We start from the raw sequence: 19,738 nt of genomic DNA, 5'->3' as shown, positions 1-19,738 counted from the left end.
ATGATAAAAACAAACACATTCCTCTCCACATAAAAATGAATTTGCTGCCTGTGGACTCTTGGATACTACCGCGTGTTGAATGTTTCTAGTCCCCTTTTGCCAAATAAAAGATGGAATAGTGCTAAATTCCGCCCAGTTCTTTCTATTTGACATGAAAAATGATGTGCTGGTGCAACTACCCTAAAAAAAAGTGTTAACCTCTCAACAAAAACTGATACATGTCAAGCAATTTCATCTTCATAAAGTGAAAGAAAAACTGGGGGGGGGGGGGGGCGAAGAACAGAAATTTCGTCTTCTCCCAAGGATCAATGTCTCAAAATCACTGTAAAATGTGCTCTAAGCTGGAGTCTGGTTTAGAAGCAAAAATCAAAAGTAAGATGAAAGCTTTTCACATTTATAAGGAAGCATATACCATAAATCTTGGTCATGTCCATACGCCACCTCAAAAGCTATGTTTGCCACAGAATCGTGATAAATCTTAAAAATGCAATGGATACCCATCAGAAAGGAAAGTTCCTCTACAGTTAAATCTCATCAACACCAACACCAAGGTCATCAGCGCTCTTCTGAAACTGTTCTGCCCCGGTAGTTCCAGTTTTAGGGCGTCAAGAGCACCTTAGGAAACGGATCACAGCCCTGAGCCCCACCAGCAGCAGGACGGTCTCAGGGGCAGCCACCTGCCGGGGCGAGAGGGTGACGACGGGCCGGCCTGGTGGCAGGTTGGGGCGACCTGACGAAAGACTAAAGCAAAGCTCCCCAAACTACCCACGTAAGCACCAAACACTAGCCCTTTACCCAGAAAGGCCTCCACATTCTCCAAAAAATGTCAAGGAGTTCCCAGGTCATTAAAGAATCCTACTGTAAAAGGTCGCAGCATCCTAAATACACAAGGCGTTTCGGCAATGGGAAGGGAGCGCGTAGCCTACCATGGCGCAATGGCAGCTGCACGCTGTTTCTGGGCGAAAGGGATCGTTTGCATCCCCTTTCCCCACATGGCAAACCAAGCCGGGTAAGGGATTCTGCTCGCTACTTCCCGTTTTGCTTCTGAGAAGCCAGCTTTCGCCAACTGGGGAGATCGGGGTGGGGATGGGGGGGCGGATAACTTGTACACCCCAACCAGCGGGGAAGAAATAGGGGGACGTCTGGAGACGGAGGGGGACCGTGCCCCCTTTCTCGGGAACGGCCGAAGCACAGGCCCAAAGGCCTTTCCCCGCTCGGGCGTGTGGGTCTCGCGACAGGACTCGCAGATGAGAGGGGCCTCCTTGCCCCTCGGACGTCCTCCGGCCCCTGGGGCGGGGGTACAAGGCCGGAGCCGGCTTCACCCAGCAGTGGCCGCTCCCTTACTTCCCTGGCCCTCCCCCCCCCCCCCCGGGCCTTCCCAGGCCCGGCCCGAACCGCGCCCACCCAGGCCTCCGGGATTGTCTCGCCCCTCGCCCAGAGACTCCCAGCCGCTCCCTACGACGCAGCACCCCGGCCGCGAGCCAAGCCTCGGTCGCCGCAGTTGCCATCCTCACCATCCTGTCACTGGGCTCCGCTCAGTCACCACAACCGCCGCCGCCCTCTTCCTCAGACTCCTCGGAGGCCCGCCCACTTCGCTCACAACCAATGAAAACAGAGGTCCACAGGAGACCGCGGTACGGTGGCCCGCCTAGGCTCTTTCCCGCCGTAACGCGAAGCTACTTCCGGGGATGGAGGGGAAGTGGAAGGGAGGGAGGGAGATCTCGAAGCTTCTGAAGGCGCGGGCAACATCCGGGAACCTGGCGCGTCGAGTGGTGGCGCTTTGCGACTCAGCTTGTTAGGGCCCACAGCCATGCTGAAGTGCGGGATGACCGGCAGCCAGGTGAAAGGTGGAGCGGCCTTTCTTTCCCTTCCTACAGATAAAGAGGGAAAGCCTGAGGGTTCAGGGGGCGTTTCGCCATCATCTTATTCTAAACCCTTTGCTCTTATGCCTAAGGGCTGAGGACACAAAGTCTGACCACAACCAGCCCCCGGCCCCCATGGCCCTGTTCGTTTACGAGGGGAAGATGAAGGCCCATGCGCTTTGATTTCTGCTTAATATTTATTTTCCTAGGTGTCTACGAAATGAAGCGGCACCATCGGGGCAGAGATGGGGAGTGTGGGCCTCAAAATCGGGATGAACTGTGGGGCAGAGTTGAGGATAAAAAATAATGCTTGGACAAAGTATTTGAGTGTCATGGGAAAAACAAACCAGTTCTTCATTTTAGAGCCTACCATTTTTATTTATTTTTTAAATTTCATTTTTTTAAATTGTTGACAGTACTACAGATGTCTCCCATTCTCTCCGCCCCCCCCCCCCCCTCCTTATGCCCCTCCGTCCAGCCCCAACCCTACCATTTATTTGATTTATGACCTGGGACAACCGACAGAATCACCTTAGGGCTCAGTTTCCCGTCATCAGTAAGATGACAAATAGCATGTTTGTTGTAGCGATGAAAGGAAATGCATATAAAGAGCTCAATAAATGGGAATGTACAGGGACAATTATAAACTGGAGGCCTGATGCTGGAGATTCATGCCCGGGAAGGGTCCCGAGGCCTGGCCTGTGATCAGGGCCCCTGGGGCCTTGGACCGCCCCCTGGTGGTGAGCACACGTCGTAGTGAGCCGTTGACCGCCCAGTGGGTCAAACTCCCCAGGGGACAATTTGCATATTAGCCTTTGATTATAGAGGATGGTACTTTAAACATGTAAATTACTCCAGAAAATCTGTATTTGGAAAAGCAATGGTTTCCCTACAAACTGTAACCTGAAAAATGATCATGGAAAGGCATCTTGCAATGCAGCTGGCTTCCCTGTGTTGAGGACTTCTGTGGAACAGTATGGAACAGTATGGAATTAAGTTCTCAGTTCTTAATGAGCAATTATTTACATGATTGTTTAATTATGTTGGACTGTAAACACTGTGAGGGCAGGAACTATTCCTGTCTTGTTCATCCCTATACCCCGACTGCCCTGGGGTTGTGCTTGGAACATTGTAGGTGCCACAATAAATATTCATTGGCTGAATGAAAGATGTGCATTAGGCAGCTCCGGGAAAAAGTGAATGTGAAGTGGGGGAAAGGGGCAAATGCATCTATCTTTCCCCCTAGTCATCTAATCTTTCTCAGTTTGAGGGCCACACTCCCAGCTCACATACTTATGATTAAGCCTTATAATCTAATTTTATGTTCTGGAATTGTTTTCCCTTTTGTGTACTTTTCCATAAATTGATATGGCCATCTATGTTTATTTTGCAGCATTTCATTCCATATCTGTTTGCCACATTTTTTTTACATATTAATAACTCATGAGGACATTGCAAGTGTCATGCCAGGTCAGACCAGTTTTCATTCAGCCCTATTTTTTTTACAATATGTTTTTATTGATTTCAGGGAGGAAGGAAGAGGGAGAGAGAGATAGAAACATCAATGATGAGAACCATTGATTGGCTGCCTCCTGCACGCCCCCCACTGGGGATCGATCCCACAACCTAGGCATATGCCCTTGACCGGAATCGAACCTGGGACCCTTCAGTCTGTAGGCCGAGGCTCTATCCACGGAGCCAAACTGGCTAGGGATAGCCTCTCTTTCTGAAAGGACATCTAAGTATGTTTGGTGGGAAGATTTGGCATCTTTCATGCAACCCTCAAACATCAGAGATGCATCTTGAGAGCCTCTAATTTATCTCATGACTTGCTTTGACTTTGCTACCAGTCAAGTTATTAAAAACCTTCAAACCATCCTCTCCATTCTTTGTTTTTACACTTTTCCCAGGGTGGGGTAGGGGAAGATACAAGTTTTAAAATACTTTAGTATGGGAGGAAATTGGCTTGCCACAAGAATTCCATGCAACACTGCAAACATGCAGAAAGGAAGAATTTTGTTGCATGTTATCTCATATACTCGTTCTTTGAATTTTTTGAGCTCTTACTATTAACTTGGCATTTTGCCAATAGTATTATACTGTATTTCTCTTAAAAAAAATTATTGTTGAAAGTATTACAGAGGTTCCCTTCCCCCCCACCATTGACCTTCTCCACCCTGCTCCCACCCCCCCCCCCAATGTATTTCTTAAAGCAATTTGTAGTATTAGTCTATAAACACTGTTCTTTATGAATTTAAGTCCCATGAATGCTGAAGTAGACCTATGATTTGTTTTTGTTTGAGAAAAAGAATATAAGCAGCACCTTTCTTTTTCTCTGTAGTCTTTGGGAAAGCAATCCAAGCTCTATCAAGAATTAGTGACGAGCTGTGGCTAGACCCATCTGAAAAAGGTGTAAGTAAGAAAGTTAACTCATAGACCATTCATTTATTAAGACAAAAGAAGTTTAAGATTCCAGTACAGATTGTATGTTAACTAGGAAATCCAGAAATTGTAATTATCCTTTTCACTGTTCATATTTATTGTACATATCTAAATATATTTAGAACAGCGATTTTCAACCATTTTCATCTCATGGCACACATAAACTACTAAAATTTTTCGGCACACCAAAAATACATTTTTTGCTAATCTAACAAAAAATAGGTATAATTTTGATTCATTCACACTGGATGGCTATTGTGTTGGCTGTTATCATTGTTTTAAATTTGACAATCTAAGGAAAAAGAGGTCAGTGCCCCTGAATAGTCATATATTACATGTTTTAAAAATTCTTGCAGCACACCCATTGAAAAGCATTGATTTTGAGCATAGAACATTTTTAAATCATGCAGATAAACACAATTAATTTAAATCAAAAGTCACAAACTGGTGGTCAAGAGGCTAGATATGGCTTGTACAAGTGTCTTATGGGGATTGCACTGTATTTTTTAGAAATTGAAATTATTTTTAACAGTTAAAAATTGGGAGAGTCCACATAAAAATCTGAATTTCCTATTTCTCTTGAAAACTCCAGAAGATCTGACAGTTTGGGGCCTGTATTCCCAAGTGGAAGTAGTTGGTTGAGACTAACAGTTTCTCCCCTTAGAAAAGGCAAGAGATCGCCATTTTACTGTGAACTCTTTTTACTCCCTTTTATATTGCCTTCTGCCACTTTGTACATTAAAGTTAAGGCCCTGTAGGCATTTGTAATTTTACAATTTCAACATGCAAAATTTTAGATTTAATACCTATATATATTCAATATAGATATGTATACATATGTGTATGCATATGCAAATTTAATATACAGTGTATAAATGCAGTTCATATAATATAATTCATAGCCATATAATGCAGTTAACCTTATATGAACACATTTAATTGCTATATTAAACAAAATAGAATTTTTTAAATTAATCATTTAAAGAACATTTTTTTCCTTAATAGCTTTTTTTTTTTTTTTTCCCAGCTTGCTTTAAGGTCTGTGAATTCTTGTCGCTCAGCATACGGATGTGTCCTCTTCTCTCCTGTGTTTTTCCAACATTATCAATGGTCAACCTCAGTAGATATGAATAATGGCACAAAATCAAATTTAAATTGCAAATTGGGAATTAAGGTAAATATAAGCGGCCCTGGTTGTCTCTTATATTTTGGAAATATTTGGTATATCAGACAGAACATCTATTCTGTACTTAATACTTGGTTTAAATGGCAGGTAGGACAAATCTATTCATTTATGAATATGCATACTCTTCTTTTGTTTGTTTTTAAACTAAGTAAACAGTCATATTGAGTACATGCTGTTCCATAATATATTTGTATTACAGTCAATTCTGCCCATCTTCAGATGTCTGAATTCCCTCGAAAGAAATGTAGAGGTGTGCAAAATATTCACCAGATCTGATAAGTGCAAAGTAGTCATTCAGTTATTCTGCAGACATGGTAGGTATTATTAAAACTAATGTATTGTGTGTTTCTTGTTAATATTTTTATTTTTAGAATATTCAGACTGCATGTCAAGAGTTCCCATTACATTATTGCTTAGAATTTGTGTAGTTTTATGGTAGGGCAGTTGGAAGTACTTGAAAAATATTATCTTATTTGTCTCTGTAGAAGTATTGTGAGATGATTGGTATTATTTCTTGTCAGTGACACAAGCTTTGCCTGCATGAACCAATTTTTAATTTAAACAATTGGTTGTTCTCAAATTAATTGGCTGCTTGATATTCTGTAAGAATGCCTTGGAAACAGTGTTCCTTGGTAAAAACAAAAAAAGAATAATTCCTGCTCTAGCCAGTTTAGCTCAGTGGATAGAGCATTGGCCTGCAGACCAAAGGGCCTGGGGTTCGATTCTGGTCAAGGGCACTTACCTTGGTTGCAGGCTCCTCCCCAGCCCCGGTCCTGGTCAGGGCTTATGCAGGAGGCAATCAATCAATGTGTTTCTCTCTGTCTTTCCCTCTCTCTTCCACTATCCCTAAAAAAATCAATGGAAAAATATCCTCAGGTGAGGATTAACAAACAAACAAACAAAATAATATTTCCCTCTAGGCTGAAAGAAGCACGGTAACTAACTGGCTCAAGGTCACAGAACTAGTAAGTCGTAGAGCCTGGATTTAAGTCCTGCCCCACAATAGTAGAAGCAAAACCTTCATTCTCTCTGCCCCACCAAGCTATAAAACACATTTCCTGCCTGCCGGCTTTGTGTGGTCAATATTCGAATGTTGTACTCATAGGACTTTTACATGCTTGAGTATGTGTAGCCTGGTGATTAACAGCATGGGCTGGCCATAAGGCAGCGGTTCTCAACCTGTGGGTCGCGACCCCCTTGGGGGTCGAACGACCCTTTCACAGGGGTCGCCTAAGACCATCGGAAAACATATACATAATTATATATTGTTTTTGTGAGTAATCACTATGCTTTAACTATGTTCAATTTGTAACAGTGAAATTGGGGACCACCACAACATGAGGAACTATATTAAAGGGTCGCGGCATTAGGAAGGTTGAGAACCACTGCCATAAGGTCTGGGGTAAAACTCCTGCTCTGCCCCTTCCTTGCTGAGACCTTGGGCAAATTATTTTACATCCCTCTGTCTCAGTTTCTCAATATATAAATTGGGGATAATGTTAGTACCAGCTTCCTAGGGTTTTTGTGAAGATTCAGTGAGTTTTCTAGGAAGTTATAGTTCTAAACTGTTTAAAAGAAGGCCTGGGCCCTGGCCAGGTAGCTCAGTTGGTTAGAGTGTTGTACTGATGTGCCAAGGTTGTGGGTTGAATCCCCAGTCAGGGCACATACAAGAATCAACCAATGAATACATAAATAAGTGGGACAACAAATCAATGTCTGTCTCTCTCTCTCTCTCTCTCTCTCTCTCTCTCTCTCTCTCTCTCCCCCCCCCACCGCCCCCCACTTCTCTCTCCCCCTCTCTCTCTCTCTCTCTCTCTCAAATCAATAAATATAAAAAGAATGCCTGGCACATTTGTAAGTGTTAGCTCTAATTATATCCATTATGAATGCTGGTATCTTATTTGAAGTTAGTAGGTAAAATTGTATGCTTTAAAAAATCTTTGCTAAGGTTGTGGGTTCGATCCCTAGTCAGGGCACATACAAGAATCAACCAATTAATGCATAAATAAGTGTAACAACAAATCTATCTCCCTCTCTCTCTTAAAAATTGATCAATTAAAAACATTTTTTAAAATCTTGTACTTATGACATTGATCCAAATCTTTTTTGTTAGTAGGTACTCAGTAAATATTTATGAAATTATTAAATGTTGCTGTTACTACTTAAGTAAAAAAATAAGTTGAGAAATGTTATCTTTAGTAAGTCCTTTTGATTCACACAGCAACATTATTATGCTGTAGAAAGTTATAGCCCACTGGATTTTATTGCATGGGCTCTATATTTCAACTTAGATTCAAATTCTAACTATACAGTTAAGGTTCCACTAAATGTCTTTGGCAGGTGAAAAAACATATAACTGAAACCAATTTTACCATAGGCTCGTTGGTATAAACAAAATTTAAGTTCCTATGGCATCTCATCAAGTTATAATGAAATGACTTTGAATGAAAAACATTCTAAGACCTGCTGTATTTGCTCAAAAGGTATATAGACTTGCCTGGCTGAGTGTCGACCTGTGAACCAGGAGGTCAGGGCACATGCCCAGGTTGCAGACTTCATCCCTGGTATGGGGTGTGCAGGAGGCAGTCAATCAGTGATTCTCATTATTGATGTTTCTATCTCTCTCTCCCTCTTCATTCCTCTCTGGAATAAATTTAAAAATATATATTTTTAAATAGCATAGCCTTGAAAAGTCATTTAGCCTCACTGAGTTATTGTTTCCTCTTCTGAGATTACCTGCCATATAGGGATATTGTGTGGATCAGAGGTAATGTATGTAAAATGTATACCTCAGTTCCTGGCATCTAGGGCCATAGCCATTACTGCTACACATTTTTCTCAGAGGAAAAGAATTCACAGGCTAGATGTTCAGTTTTATATTCCAAAGGTCCCATTCAGAAATATCAGGCCTGGATGACAGATACTGAATAATAGATAGCTGAGCTGTAGTGGGCAATCACTATTTTACACACAATTTAAGAAATTATCTGTATTTCAAAAGAATGTGGGAATTCTTTATTGCCTGCTTGGTGAGATGGTCTGACATATTGCCTGGTGTCCACTAGGGAGCGATAAACACGTTCATTAAGGAATAGTGGTTCTCCATGCTGTGTGCGCCTGCCAGATATTAAATATAACTTTACTTATATTATTTTAATTTGGCTGTGAAACTTAAAAACTTCTTAATATTTTAATTTTGAACTTAAAGTTAACAGGTTGTTTATTCTTTTGAAGGTATTAAAAAGACTCACAATGTGTGTTTTCAAGAAAGTCAGCCTTTGCAAGTTATTTTTGAAAAGAATACGTGTAGTAATACACTAATGATTCAGCCAAGGTAATGAGTTCTCTGTTGATTCTTCTTCTGAAAATAGTATGGTTACAGAGTAAAGAATTAATGTCCTAGAGCTTTTAAATAAGTTACTTTTTTGTTTTAAAACTAACACTGGACTTGGAGAAATCACCATATAGGATCAAGAGGAAATCTTGATAAAGATAATAGTGTATCAGTGATTTTCAACCTTTTTCATCCCACAGCACACATAAACTAATTACTGGAGTATTAGGTTTTGGTTCGAATCACATCAAAAAATATATGTTTTGCCCTGATCGGTTTGGCTCAGTGGATAGAACATTGGCCTGCCGACTCAAGGGTCCCAGTTTCGATTCCGGTCAAGGGCATGTACCTTGGTTTCGGGCACATCCCCAGTAGGAGGTGTGCAGGAGGCAGCTGATCGATATTTCGCTCCCATCGATGCTTCTAACTCTCTATCCCTCTTCCTTCCTCTATGTAAAAAATTTATAAAGTATATTTAAAAAATGTATATGTTTTGCTGAGCAAAACAAACAAAAAAGGTATAATTTTGACTTATTCATGCCAGACAACTATAGTTGTGTTGGCTGTTGTCATTTTTTTAAAAAATATATTTTATTGATTTTTTACAGAGAGGAAGGGAGAGAGATAGTCAGAAACATCGATGAGAGAGAAACATCTATCAGCTGCCTCCTGCACATCTCCCACTGGGGATGTGCCCGCAACCCAGGCACACGCCCCTGACCGGAATCGAACCCGGGATCCCCCAGTCCACAGACCGACGCTCTATCCACTGAGCCAATCCCGTTTCGGCTGTTGTCATTTTTTTAAAGATACATTTTTATTGATTTCAGAGAGAAAGGGAGAGGGAGATAGAAACATCAATGATGAGAGAAAATCATTGATCGGCTGCCTCCTGCACACACACTACCGAGGATCAAGCCCACAACCCCGGGCATGTGCCCTTGCCGGAATCAAACCGAGGACCCTTCAGTCCGCAGGCTGAAGCTCTGTCCACTGAGCCAAAACTGGCAAAGGCTGTTGTCATTTTAAAAAAAATATATTTTTATTGATTTCAGAGAGGGAGGGAGAGAACTGCTGTCATTTTTTAAAATTTGACCATCTAAGGGAAAAGAGGTCAGTGCCCCTGACTAAATAATCATGTATTGCATGTCTTAAAAATTCTTGTGGCACACTGGTTGAAAATTACTGTAATTGCCTAGTGGTAGCAATAATAATTTAGTGGCCAAGAAAATTCTAAAAATATTCCATTAGTAGCTTTCTTCATCAAATGTTATCAGGAGAAAAATATATTCTCTAATAGTTTGCATTTACATGGTGTCTCCTGTCTGAGTCTTAAAACACACAGCATAAGAAAATTTCAACATTTTTTATATGAACTGATTTTATCCTTAAGTATTTCCATTTTTTTCCTCTAGAGAATGAGTCAATGTACTCAATTTTTCAGTTAAGCCATAACATTAAACATTAGTTACTTTGTAAGCCAAAATATATTTTATCCTTGTTGTTTTTTAAATTACCAAAGAAATACATGTTCTCGAAATACATCTAAAATTTATAGAAGATTGCAAAGATTAAAAAATGAAAATCTTTCTCCTCTACCTGCCCTTTATTCCACTGGCAATGATAATATCTATTAATAATTTGGTGTATATCATTCTAGCTCTCCTTTTTATAGCTATTTTTTTAAATTTATAGCCAGTCTCTCTGTAATTCTCCCTATAATTATTGTGATCTCTTTTTCCCACCTCTCAAATTTATATCACATACTTTATTATGCATACTTTTTTATAATATATTATACATAGTATTTTCAAAGAAAATGTCCCACTATTATTTTTGTTTGGCAACTTGTTTTTTTCAGTTTCTATGTCAGTTCACCTAAATCTATCTTATTATTTTTAATGACTATATAATTTTTCGTTGTATGACTGATTGGTAATTTACTTATCCATTATCCTACAATACGATAGTCTCCCCTCCCCACAGTTGATTCCTAAAACTGCAGATAGTACCAACCCTACATATATTGTTTTTTTCCTATGAATACAGACCTATGATAGTTTAACTTATACATTAGTCACAGTAAGAGATTAACAATAACTAATAAAATAGAACAATTATAACAATATACTGTAATAATGTTATATGAATGTGGTGACTTGCTCAGGTCTTCCTATAGACTCAATGCTTTCTGGTGCATTATGTTATCATCAGTCAGAACATGTTTTCTGCCTATGTCATCCACCCACAGATTCAATGCCTTTTCCATCTTAACTAAGCACTACCACACCCACTGTGGCTGTAACTTTTGCAGTTCGAGGTGCAACAGCAAGACTAGCAGGAATTTCTTTTCCTTCTTTACAACTTCATAGGTATAAGATTTGTTCTTACCATAGATCTTAGCAACTTCAGCATATGACTTTTTTCCTTTCCTTATTAAGTTAAGGAGAACTTTCATCTTTTCCCTTAAAGGAAGCACTTTTTGGCTTCTCTTTGGTATATCTGAATTGTCAGCATCACTACTCTTGCGATTTGGGGATATTAATAAGTAAAATAAGCACTGCAGTACTTCAACAGGCTAGCTGATGATAACTGTGATAGCTACTAAGTGATTAACGGGTAGGTAGCATATACAACGTGGAGACACTGGACAAAGGGATGAGTCACATCCTGGGCAGGACGGCACCGGATAGCATGAGATTTCATCACGCTACTCAGAATGGCAAGCAATTTAAAACTTATAATTATTTCTGGAACTTTCCATTTAATATTTTTAGATCACAGTTGACTGGAGATAACTGTAATCCAGAAAAGTGAAACCTCGGATAAGGGGGAACTGCTGTATTGGTGAAAAAGGTTGTTTCCAACTTTTTGCCATCACAAACAATGCTGCTAGTAGTACATAGGGTAATGTGTTAGTTGTCTGTTGCTGTGGAGAAAATTTCCCCAAATCTTGGAGCCTTAAAAAAACAGACATTTGTTAACTTTGTACTAGTAAGTGCGGCTTAGCTGGGTGCATCTGGCTCAAGGTCACCAACGTTGAAGTTAAGCCATCAGCCAGGACAGTGGTCTTATCTGAAGGCTGTGGAGGGAGTTACTTCCAACCTCACTGACATGGTTGCTGGGAGGCCTCAGTTCCTCACCAGGCAAGCCTCTCCTTAGACTGCCTGATTGTACTCACTACATGGTGACGAGAGACAGACAGAGAGGAGGAGGGGAAGTCTCCCAAGATGGAAGCCATGGTCTTTTTATAACCTAATCTCAGAATTGCTCTCTTATACTTCTGCCATTTTCTCTTTGCTAGGAGTGAATCTTAGCTGTCCAGCCCACACTCAAGGTGGGGGATTTATATAGGACCTGAAAAAGAGGAGGTGGGATTATTGGGGCCTCTTCTAGGCTGCCAAACACAGATAGAGTCCAAATTTCTGGCTCAAAGGCTTACAAATTTTAAATGTGCATATTATCAAATTGCTACCTGGAAAGCTTATATCAATTTACATTCCCACCAAACGTGTAGGAAAATCCTTCCAAGTAAAAGATATGAATGATCTTTTACATTTTTGCCAACATAATAGGTAGAAAATGGTATTGTTAGAGTTCTTTGTTGTTCTTATTTCATTACTAGGGAGTTGGAGTATCTTCTCATATACTTATTAGCAATTGGTATTTTTCTTCCCTAATTGCACATTCATGTCATTTTTTTAATATATATCAGGTTGTTTGGTATCTTGTACAAAACTTCCCCCTTAACACTGGAAATGTTTCCAGATGAATTTGGTAGGCGTTCCTCACATTTTGGCATCAAGAAACACTAATACCGACATTACAAAAATTCTAAGAATCTGTTTTGTTTTTTTTATCAAATAACACCTCACTTTCAAAAGTAGCTCAGAAGTTATAATGCAATAATAAAAAGGCAAGTAACCTAACTAAATAACAGGTGGAGGATTTGAATAGACATTTTTCCAAAGATGATATAAAATGGCCAATAAGCACTTGAAAAGGTGCTCAAAATTATTAATCATTGGGGAAATCCAAGTCAAACAACTTGAAATCTGTGAATTGTGTAGTAGGTTAATTATATCTTAATAAATCTGTTTTTAAAAAGGGAGCACAGAATGAAAAAGCACTGAGATGTCAATACAACCTTGAAAGTAATAATTAGTAATCAGGTCAAGTAGCAAAGGGAAAGAGAATATAGGCAGCAGGCTGCTTGTAAACTTCTACCTCTCAGCTGGGTCTCCAGCACTTACCCCAATTGTATTAGAACAGCTCTGTTTTCTACTATTTCCCTTAGGAGTGTGATCCCAGGCCAATTAAAGAAATTGTTACATAAAAAAGAACTAAAATCATTTTATTCTAGTGTTTGGTTTATCCTACAGCTTTCACATGCTTTACTAAGAATGCATCTTACTAGTCTCTTGGCCTTTAAATGAAGTTACAGTTTCAAAATATACTAAAATATAGCTCATATAAAAGAAGGAAGAAAAATTTACATTTTGGATAAATTTTTCTAAATCTAGGCCAACTAACCTATTTCTAGATTAAAGATTTGAGTCCCGCCCTAGCTGGTTTGGCTCAGTGGATAGAGCTTTGGCCTGCGGACTGAAGGATCCCAGTTTCGATTCAGGTCAAGGGCACATGCCCTGGTTGTGGGCTCGATCCCTAGGGTGGGGGAGACATGTGGGAGGCAGCCAGCTGGTCAATGATTCTCTCTCATCATTGATGTTTCTATCTATCTCTCCCTCTCCCTTCCTCTCTGAAATCAATAAAAATATATTTTAAAAAAAGATTTGAATCCCATTAGAAAGCTGTTTGTTTACTTTCCAAAGAATGTAATATTTTTTTATTACATTTCCCAGAGTGCTTGCTGAGGCAATTGTTCTTTTCACATCAAGTCAAGAGGAAGTTACTCTTGCAGTTACTCCACTGGAAGTTTGCATTAAGAGTTCTACTGAGGAATCAATGGGTATGGATTATATCTGTCATAGTGCTTTAATGTAATACCACTTCGTGGTTTTCTTGATGGCTAACCATGCAGTAAATATCAGTGGCATAATATTTATTTTTGTTTAAAAAGCAGTAAGATGTAGAAGATCATTAAAATGTTTAAGAGAGCCCTAGCCGGTTTGGCTCAGTGGATAGAGCGTCGGCCTATGAACTGAAAGGTCCCAGGTTCGATTCCAGTCAAGGCACATGCCTGAGTTGTGGGCTCGATCCCCAGTGGGGGACTTGCAGTAGGCAGCCAATTCATGATTCTCTCTCATCATGGATGTTTCTCTCTCTCTCTCCCTCTTCCTTCCTCTCTGAAATCAATAAAAAGATATAAAATAATAAAATAAAATAAAATGTTTAAGAGATCCAGGATATTTACACAATCAGTAATTTAAGTGCTTAGCTTTGAAATTCCAGTTGTTTTAAAATTAGGAGAATGGTTACTGAGAAAATTTTAAAGTTAAGATTTTAAAGTTTTTCTCATCCTTTATTATACTTTGTGTTTAGCATGAAGAAAAATTAAGAGACCAGCAATCCAATTGAGATGACCTTTGACTACATAAGAAAAAGTATATTTGAATTGGAAATATAAGATATTCCAGGCAGCAAATGTATAGGGCAGAAAATGTGAATACTTCTTAAGTCAGCTCTTCCAAGAGTTATCTAGATGGAATGGAGAAACTAAGGCACTATCAAACCAGGAGTTTTGTTATCAGGAAAATTTATGGGGTCTTTTTGGCACAAGTTGTTTGACTCTTTGACCTTGGATACTTTTTTTTGGTGATAGCAGTAAAGAAAGAATACAAAGGGAGGAACTGTATTATTTTAAAGTGAAAAACCAGTAGAACCGGGGATTAAGTTGTGTCAGATGACTTTTGTAGTGTTTGGTTTGTGCCAGGTTCTGTTCTAAATGGTTTTCATTTCTGAATTCATTTGATCTTTGTAACAACTCTGTGATGTCGGTACTATTATGATCCCTCTTTTCCATCTGAAGAATATGAAGCACAGAGAAACTAAGTGACCTGCTGGTGTCACATAGTCAGTGGTACCTGGTGACCTGAGCACAGGGCACAAACTCATTTGTGCTATTATTGCTTCTCTCAAATCTCTACGTTCTTTCTTGGCACTCAGGAGTGCATGATCTGGGAAATATACACTTGACTAGAGAAGGGGTCTGGTTTATATTCCATAATGCCATCTCTGAATAAAGATGGCCATTTAATAACCAGGAGACACGGTCTCTTATGAACAACTTTCTAATGAGTAGTTCTAGTTATGTTTGACTAGGAACCCAATTGTTTAATTCTATTATTGAACTTACTCTATGCTAACACCCTGGAGTGACATGAGCCTTCTTGTTTGAGATTAATGTATTTGTAAGGTATTGTTTGGCCCTTTAAAAAAATGTATACCACCCTGACCGGTTTGGCTCAGTGGATAGAGAGTCGGCCTGCGGACTCAAGGGTCCCAGGTTCGATTCCGGTCAAGGGCATGTACCTTGGTTGTGGGCACATACCCAGTGGGGAGTGTGCAGGAGGCAGCTGATCGATGGCTCTCTCTCATCGATGTTTCTGACTCTCTATCCCTCTCCCTCTCTGTAAGAAATCAATAAAATATATATTTAAAAAAAATGTATACCATTTATCCTTTGTTCTTATACTTACATAATTTATGTTCATTGAAGAAAATAATTTTTAAAAAGCACTAATATAAAAGTCATCTGAAATCCTACTATCCAGAGATGAGCACTTTTAATACCTGTTTCTGTATTTCAGATCTAATAGGAGATGGGTTGTGTGAAAGTAATGAAATGCCTTGAAGTTATTAAAAGTAATCTCATATTGTGTATATACACTCCTCTCTCTCTGAGAGTGTATATCAAAGATATTTCTTGAAGCTAATTTTGTGGAAAACACAAGTGAAAAACAGGCAATGGATTTGAACAGACATTGACATGGCTTGTAATTGATGCTGGGAACTCAGCTGGATTGTTGTCCAGAGTCCTTGCACATTATGTGGCTTCTTCATATATGAAAGCATGAAGTCAGCATGGTGGCTGAGTTCCAAGAGCAAGTGTTGCAGGATAGAGGAAGTGGATAGAGGATAAATGGGGAGGCTACTAGTTGCTAAAGGTCTGGGCCCAGAAACCAGCACCAAATCACTTCATCATGTCCTATTGGTCAAAGTAGTCAGAGAGCCCGCCCACCCAGATTCTAGGAGAGGGGAAGTAGACATAGAACCCCTCTCTCAGTGAAGGAATGTCACGGAATTTATGGCTATGTTTAACTTACCACGTAGGTTATATTTTTATATTCAAACTTAACAAATATCTCTAGAACTAATTTTATTCATTTTCCTACGATATTGAACAGATTTGAACAGTTCTGTATACAGTGAAATGTTTGTGGGTCCACATGAGTTTGAGTTCTTTCAAATTGGAGTTGACACTGAAATAACATTTTGCTGCAAAGAATTGAAGGTAAAGAAAAATTTGTACAAAATTAAAATTTTCACTGATAGTTTTTAAGAAATATTTCATTTTTCTTCTTTTTCTTTCAGGGAATGCTGATATTTTCGGAAGCTACACATGCTCCTATAACCATGCATTTTGATTTTCCTGGGAAGTAGGTCCTTAGGGAACTTTTCTGAGTTTGTTTCTTTTTCTTTTGTTATATGTTAATAAAACTATTTTAATCACTTTGAAATTAATTGTTACCTCAGGAATTCCTTAACCTCGCTAGCAATACTTATCAAACTAAATTTTGAAAGATGCCATAACATAGTATTTTTTAATTGGTAACTTGATTGAGAAAGATACATGCTTCAACAGAGTGAAAACATTTATAAATTTGATAGGAATAAATTGCCTAATTAGAAAATAATACATGGCTTAAATCTCTGTGAAACTGTGATACTTTATTTTTTTTAAATATATTTTGATTTTTTACAGAGAGGAAGGGAGAGGGATAGAGAGTTAGAAACATCGATGTTGAGGATGAGAGAGAGAAACATCGATCAGTGGCCTCCTGCACACCCCCTACTGGGGATGTGCCTGCAACCAAGGTACATGGCCTTGACCAGAATCAAACCTGGGACCCTTCAGTCCGCAGGCCAACACTCTATCAACCCAGCCAAACTGGTTAGGGCGAAACTATGATACTTTATATGATACTCCAGCACTGAACTTTCAAATGAGATTGGGTTTGGATAGCTGTTTTATAAAATTAGATCTGATGATTTCAGCTCTTAGCACTGTGTTAATCAGTGAGAAGACTAAAAGGACTTCTACTTTTACTGTTTCTTTTTATTCCTGAATTAGATATAATTGTTTCATATTTTCCCAATGTCCATCAGAAAATGATTGTGATGTTTGCTCTGACTTTGCCTTTTTAGACCTATGGCTTTAAGTATTGACCATATGTTATTGGAAGCTAACTTTGTTTTGGCTACATTAGCTGATGAGCCAAGTAGAGCATCTTCTCCGCAATCATTGTGTCTGTCACAAAAACGAAAAAGGTAAGGTCATGTTTTAACATCTTTATTGGCTGGGAAAAAGCCATTGCCATTTACTCTGAAATAATTCAGGAAACAATCGAGGAGTAAAACATTCAATCAGAAATTTTGGCAGAATCAGGAAGACTTCACTGTAACAGAAATATCACTTATTGCTCTGGATATTTGCTTTTCCTCTTCTGGTCAGAATTTACCAAGACTCTCTAATTTATCTTTGTTATTACCCAAAACTCATTTTCATTTGTAATAGTTGCTTTTCAGGAGTGATAGGGTGTTAAGGTGCACAGGAAAGTCTATTCCTACCTAAAACTCTCTTTCTCATAGGGCAGCCATTTTTTTTCTTTCCTTTTTTTCCCCTTTGGTCTCTTAATAATTTTCTTTCGGTGTTGGTGAGGGTGCTTCAACTGTAAAAACAACATAAAGTTACTATGGGAAATTTGGAAAATACACGAAAGTACAAAGGAAAAAACAACCATCACCCACAATTACACTACCCAGAGATAGCCACTGTTAACATTTGGCTCACCATATTTCCTTTCAGACTTATTTTGCATATACTTGTGTTTTTAAACAAGATTGAGATCATATAGCATATGTAGTTTTGTGTCCTGTTTTTCACCCTAAAAATGTTATATTGTGAACATGTCCCAATATCATGACTTGGAAACATGATTTTTAAGACTATACATTTCATTGTACAGATATATAGTAATTTATTTGACTCTTTTTTAACTTGGTCCTGTTACCATTTCACAATAGCAAATTATTAATACCTCAGGTCATGCACAGTAGGTTAAGAAAAATTCACGAGAACTGTAAGCAGCATGTTGACTGTTGTCCTTGTTGCTGTGGGACTGGCACCAGGAGATGGCAAGCTGGAGACCTTAATCCTGAAGCCCTGGACGTGCCGTTGCGAGGCCTCCTCCAGGGCTCCCATATATTTCTATTTTACTTATAATCATAGCGTAGATTTAAAATGTATTCATTAAAAATAGTCTTTTATTTTAGATTTTAGACAACAACAACAAAAAAGAAAAATTCAAATCTGTAGAGAGAATTTCTAAATAATCGTATATGTAAATCTTAACTTTGAAAACAGTTCCATATTATTTCAGTATATTCCCTAAACCAGTGGTATCATTGTCATCCCATATTGCTCCATTAGTTATATAAAAACTAGAGGCACAGTGCACGAATTCGTGCACAGGTGGGGTCCCTCTGCCTGGCTGGCGATCGAGGCCTATGGGGGGCTGGCCCAGGGGAGGGACCCCAGGAGGTTGGCTGGCTGGCCCGCCATTCGGGGCCTATGGGGGGGGGGGGCACCTGGAGGGAGGGGCTGTGGGAGGTTGGCCAGCCACAGGAGGTTGGCTATGGGAGTGCAATGACCACCAGGGGGTAGCTCCTGCATTGAGCGCCTGCCCCCTGGTGGTAAGTGCGCATCATAGCGACTGGTTGACCAGTCATTCCAGTCATTTGGTCGTAATGGTCGCTTAGACTTTATATATATATATATATATATATAATTTTATCTCGAAGTAAATAGTTTATTCATTTAATTTATATTAATACCTCAGGTCAGATCTGCCATGTTCAAATTCAAAGGTTGGTAAAAAAGATAGCAAAGCCATGGAGTCTATCTCAAGAAAAGTAGCACCCAGAAAGCTTTATACTGATGAGATTCTCTCAAACATCTCTGCATTGGAAAACTCTGGCAGTCCTATAATGAAAAGAGTGAATAGTGACACAGAGGAAGAGCCAGGGTCTCCATCTCTCAGGAAGGTAAAAGAAAAATGTTGAGACACAACCATGTCTCAGTCAAGAATTCTCATCATCTGTCACCCTTTTGCAGTCTCCCTGCTCCAGCCCACCCTCAATATCCTGAAGATAAATAAATTTTCTTACTTTTTGACAGTAGAGAGGTGAAACCAATCTGCGATGGAGAAAAGACTGATTTATTTTATAGACTGTTAATACAATTCTTTTTTTATGAGGTTGTTGTTGTTTTGCTTAATCCCTTCACCAGAGTAATTTCTAACATAGTATATTCAAGTAGGGATTTGGATCACTTGTTTTAAAGAGTAAATTATATGATCGTGTATAGCATACATATCTTTGAATACAAATAATACGCTAGTCTATAGTTTGTTTTCTAAAATAAATGTTCTTCTCATTTCATTTTTCAAATCTGTTTGGAAAATCATTTACTCATAGTGATACAATATAACTTTTATCCCCAAAACATCACAAGTTCCTTCATAGCAAAGTCACAGTTAATAACATATCAAAATACCAACATTTTACTAGATTGATGATAAGCTTCAGAATGCCAACATTAAACTTTATGAAATCTACTGAGGATAAACACAATTTATTAGAAACAGAAGTATCTCAAATAATGAGTTTCAA

The 19,738-nt window shown here is 39.1% G+C and overlaps 1 protein-coding gene across 1 annotated transcript; it reads left to right on the top strand.

Moving 5' to 3' along the window:
* Nucleotides 1–1,795: 1,795 nt before the first annotated feature.
* Nucleotides 1,796–19,129, top strand: RAD9B (RAD9 checkpoint clamp component B; the record flags this gene model as incomplete). The annotated part of the gene is made up of 10 exons (XM_081113723.1): nt 1,796–1,847; nt 4,204–4,274; nt 5,332–5,478; nt 5,690–5,804; nt 8,725–8,824; nt 13,687–13,793; nt 16,192–16,298; nt 16,379–16,443; nt 17,213–17,335; nt 18,907–19,129. The coding sequence occupies exons 1-10, from the start codon at nt 1,811–1,813 to the stop codon at nt 19,127–19,129; spliced, it is 1,095 nt and encodes a 364-aa protein (XP_080969849.1). The 5' UTR covers nt 1,796–1,810.
* Nucleotides 19,130–19,738: the final 609 nt, after the last annotated feature.

Source organism: Myotis nattereri (assembly GCF_964212035.1).
Source record: "Myotis nattereri genome assembly, chromosome: 19".
Classification (NCBI taxonomy): Eukaryota; Metazoa; Chordata; class Mammalia; order Chiroptera; family Vespertilionidae; genus Myotis; species Myotis nattereri.
This window is presented reverse-complemented; position numbering and strand designations above follow the sequence as displayed.